At 48.9% G+C, this 4,724-nt stretch overlaps 1 protein-coding gene across 1 annotated transcript in view; it reads right to left on the reverse strand.

Annotated features, from left to right (window-relative positions):
* LOC115416313 (fibrinogen-like protein 1) overlaps positions 1-1,759 on the reverse strand; it is a 23,071-nt gene extending 21,312 nt beyond the window's left edge. The window contains exons 1-2 of the mRNA XM_030130059.1: positions 1,709-1,759; positions 1-63 (exon numbers count right to left, since the gene is read on the reverse strand). The exon at positions 1-63 is cut by the window's left edge and continues 166 nt beyond it. Coding sequence (XP_029985919.1) covers positions 1-63; positions 1,709-1,759 — 114 coding nt within the window. The remainder of the gene's footprint in view (positions 64-1,708) is intronic.
* Positions 1,760-4,724: the final 2,965 nt, after the last annotated feature.

The following is a 4,724-nucleotide window of genomic DNA, read 5'->3' on the forward strand; positions in this document are numbered from 1 at the left end:
ACTGGACAGATGACGGACTGTGGCCTGAAGACGAACCAGCTGGTCCTGACAGGGGACGGGAGCCTGGAAGGAGAAGGAGGAGCAGATGAGGAGGAGAGGAGGAGAACAGGAGGAGCAGAGGAGGAGGAGAGTCAACAGGAGGAGCAGAGGGGGAGAAGAGTCAACAGGAGGAGCAGAGGAGGAGAAGAGTCAACAGGAGGAGCAGAGGAGGAGAAGAGTCAACAGGAGGAGCAGAGGAGGAGGAGAGTCAACAGGAGGAGCAGAGGAGGAGGAGCAGAGGAGGAGGAGAGTCAACAGGAGGAGCAGAGGAGGAGGAGAATCAACAGGAGGAGCAGAGGAGGAGGAGAGTCAATGGGAGGAGCAGAGGAGGAGAAGAGTCAACAGGAGGAGCAGAGGAGGAGGAGGAGAGTCAACAGGAGGAGCAGAGGAGGAGAAGAGTCAACAGGAGGAGCAGAGGAGGAGGAGAGTCAATGGGAGGAGCAGAGGAGGAGGAGAATCAACAGGAGGAGCAGAGGAGGAGGAGAGTCAACAGGAGGAGCAGAGGAGGAGGAGAATCAACAGGAGGAGCAGAGGAGGAGGAGAGTCAATGGGAGGAGCAGAGGAGGAGAAGAGTCAACAGGAGGAGCAGAGGAGGAGGAGGAGAGTCAACAGGAGGAGCAGAGGAGGAGAAGAGTCAACAGGAGGAGCAGAGGAGGAGGAGAGTCAACAGGAGGAGCAGAGGAGGAGAAGAGTCAACAGGAGGAGCAGAGGAGGAGGAGAGTCAATGGGAGGAGCAGAGGAGGAGAACAGGAGGAGCAGAGGAGGAGGAGAGTCAATGGGAGGAGCAGAGGAGGAGGAGAATCAACAGGAGGAGCAGAGGAGGAGGAGAGTCAATGGGAGGAGCAGAGGAGGAGAACAAGAGGAGCAGAGGAGGAGAAGAGTCAACAGGAGGAGCAGAGGAGGAGGAGAGTTAATGGGAGGAGCAGAGGAGGAGAACAGGAGGAGCAGAGGAAGAGAACAGGAGGAGCAGAGGAGGAGAAGAGTCAACAGGAGGAGCAGAGTCACCAGGAGGAGGAACACACACTGATATAGGTTCTATATGTCCAAAGGTAGAACCCACTGAACACCAGACATGGAACCATGTCCCTCCTGGACCGGACTCTTTCTCAAACATGTCCAATCCTCCTTTTAAAGCTCATCTGTGTAAATGTACACATATTAAACAAAACACAGAAGGCAGCAGGAAAATGACTGCAGATCTGACTGTGAACACAAACCACTCGAGCTTTTACAACTAGAAGCACTCGGAGAGCGCAGACCTCCACCAAGGCTGATCAGTGCCCCCCCCGTGGGCCCCCCCACCCCCAATCACCACCAAAATTTAATCATTTCTTCCTTATCCCATTTCCAACAAACCCTGAAAATTTCATCCAAATCTGTCCATAACTTTTTGAGTTATGTTGCACATTAACGGACAGACAAACATACAAACCCTGGCAAAAACATAACCTCCTTGGCGGAGGTAATGATCCTCCTTCAGAACAGACCCTTCCCTTGGTCCACAGTGCAGTATTAAGACTTTCTCTTATTAGTAAAGGAGGAGAACACATACTGGTTTACTTTTAGCAGAACCACAGACTTCATCTGGATCCAGAACCGCTCACAGACAGTATTGTTGTCATTGCATTGAACAGAGGATGATATGAGTTATATTTGTAGAGACTCTTACCGCCACAGAGGCCGCCAAGTGAAAAAGAACTGCAAGTGACACACGACGCATGATTCCAGCAAATGAACTGACACTGAATATGAGAGGGGGGGTTAAGACTAGAGCAGACCAGAGCCATAGAGAGACAGAGTTAAGACTAGAGCAGACCAGAAGCCTAGAGAGACAGAGTTAAGACTGGAACAGACCAGAACCCTAGAGAGAAAGAGTTACAAATACTAGAGGAGACCAGAGCCATAGAGAGAGTCAAGACTAGAGCAGACCAGAGCCATAGAGAGGCAGAGTTAAGACTAGAGCAGACCAGAAGCCTAGACAGACAGAGTTAAGACTAGAGCAGACCAGAGCCATAGAGAGACAGAGTTAAGACTAGAGCAGACCAGAAGCCTAGAGAGACAGAGTTAAGACTAGAGCAGACCAGAGCCATAGAGAGACAGAGTTAAGACTAGAGCAGACCAGAAGCCTAGAGAGATAGAGTTAAGACTAGAGCAGACCAGAAGCCTAGAGAGACAGAGTTAAGACTAGAGCAGACCAGAGCCATAGAGAGACAGAGTTAAGACTAGAGCAGACCAGAAGCCTAGAGAGACAGAGTTAAGACTAGAGCAGACCAGAGCCATAGAGAGAGTTAAGACTAGAGCAGACCAGAGCCATAGAGAGAGTTAAGACTAGAGCTGACCAGAGCCATAGAGAGAGTTAAGACTAGAGCTGACCAGAGCCATAGAGAGAGTTAAGACTAGAGCAGACCAGAGCCATAGAGAGACAGAGTTAAGACTGGAGCAGACCAGAACCCTAGAGAGACAGAGTTACAAATACTAGAGGAGACCAGAGCCATAGAGAGAGTCAAGACTAGAGCAGACCAGAGCCATAGAGAGACCGAGTTAAGACTGGAGCAGACCAGAACCCTAGAGAGAAAGAGTTACAAAGACTAGAGCAGACCAGAGCCATAGAGAGACAGAGTTAAGACTAGAGCAGACCAGAGCCATAGAGAGACAGACTTAAGACTGGAGCAGACCAGAGCCATGGAGAGACAGAGTTAAGACTAGAGCAGACCAGAACCCTAGAGAGACAGAGTTACAAAGACTAGAGCAGACCAGAGCCATAGAGAGAAGACTTAAGACTAGAGCAGACCAGAGCCATAGAGAGAGTTAAGACTAGAGCAGACCAGAACCCTAGAGAGACAGAGTTACAAAGACTAGAGCAGACCAGAGCCATAGAGAGAGTTAAGACTAGAGCAGACCAGAACCCTAGAGAGACAGAGTTAAGACTAGAGCAGACCAGAGCCATAGAGACAGTTAAGACTAGAGCAGACCAGAGCCATAGAGAGACAGAGTCAAGACTAGAGCAGACCAGAGCCATAGAGAGACAGAGTTACAAAGACTAGAGCAGACCAGAGCCATAGAGAGACAGTGTTAAGACTAGAGCAGACCAGAGCCATAGAGAGACAGACTTAAGACTAGAGCAGACCAGAGCCATAGAGAGACAGAGTTACAAAGACTAGAGCAGACCAGAGCCATAGAGAGAATTAAGATTACAGGAGACCAGAGCAATAGAGAGACAGAGTTAAGACTAGAGGAGACCAGAGCCATAGAGAGACAGAGTTACAAAGACTAGAGCAGACCAGAGCCATAGAGAGACAGACTTAAGACTAGAGCAGACCAGAGCCATAGAGAGACAGAGTTAAGACTAGAGCAGACCAGAACCCAAGAGAGACAGAGTTACAAAGACTAGAGGAGACCAGAGCCATAGAGAGAGTCAAGACTAGAGCAGACCAGAGCCATAGAGAGACAGAGTTACAAAGACTAGAGCAGACCAGAGCCATAGAGAGACAGTGTTAAGACTAGAGCAGACCAGAGCCATAGAGAGACAGAGTTAAGACTAGAGGAGACCAAAGCCATAGAGAGACAGACTTAAGACTAGAGCAGACCAGAGCCATAGAGAGACAGAGTTACAAAGACTAGAGCAGACCAGAGCCATAGAGAGACAGAGTTAAGACTAGAGCAGACCAGAGCCATAGAGAGACAGAGTTAAGACTGGAGCAGACCAGAACCCTAGAGAGACAGAGTTACAAAGACTAGAGGAGACCAGAGCCATAGAGAGAGTCAAGACTAGAGCAGACCAGAGCCATAGAGAGACAGAGTTACAAAGACTAGAGCAGACCAGAGCCATAGAGAGAATTAAGATTAGAGGAGACCAGAGCCATAGAGAGACAGAGTTAAGACTAGAGGAGACCAGAGCCATAGAGAGACAGAGTTACAAAGACTAGAGCAGACCAGAGCCATAGAGAGACAGAGTTACAAAGACTAGAAGAGACCAGAGCCATAGAGAGAATTAAGACTAGAGGAGACCAGAGCCATAGAGAGACAGAGTTAAGACTAGAGCAGACCAGAGCCATAGAGAGGACAGAGTTAAGGACTGGAGCAGACCAGAACCCTAGAGAGACAGAGTTACAAAGACTAGAGGAGACCAGAGCCATAGAGAGAGTCAAGGACTAGAGCAGACCAGAGCCATAGAGAGACAGAGTTTACAAAGACTAGAGCAGACCAGAGCCCATAGAGAGAATTAAGATTAGAGGAGACCAGAGCCATAGAGAGACAGAGTTAAGACTAGAGGAGACCAGAGCCATAGAGAGACAGAGTTACAAAGACCTAGAGCAGACCAGAGCCATAGAGAGACAGACTTAAGACTAGAGCAGACCAGAGCCATAGAGAGACAGAGTTACAAAGACTAGAAGAGACCAGAGCCATAGAGGAATTAAGACTAGAGGAGGGACCAGAGCCATAGAGAGACAGAGTTAAGACTAGAGGAGACCAGAGCCCTAGAGAGACAGAGTTACAAAGACTAGAGGAGACCAGAGCCATAGAGAGAATTATAGACTAGAGCAGACCAGAACCATAGAAGAGACAGAGTTAAGACTAGAGGAGACCAGAGCCTAGAGAGACAGAGTTAAGACTAAAGGAGACCAGAGCCATAGGGAGACAGAGTTACCAAAGACTAGAGCAGACCAGAGCCATAGAAAGACAGA

The sequence above is a fragment of the Sphaeramia orbicularis genome, unplaced genomic scaffold (genome assembly GCF_902148855.1).
Source record: "Sphaeramia orbicularis unplaced genomic scaffold, fSphaOr1.1, whole genome shotgun sequence".
In the NCBI taxonomy this organism is placed as follows: Eukaryota; Metazoa; Chordata; class Actinopteri; order Kurtiformes; family Apogonidae; genus Sphaeramia; species Sphaeramia orbicularis.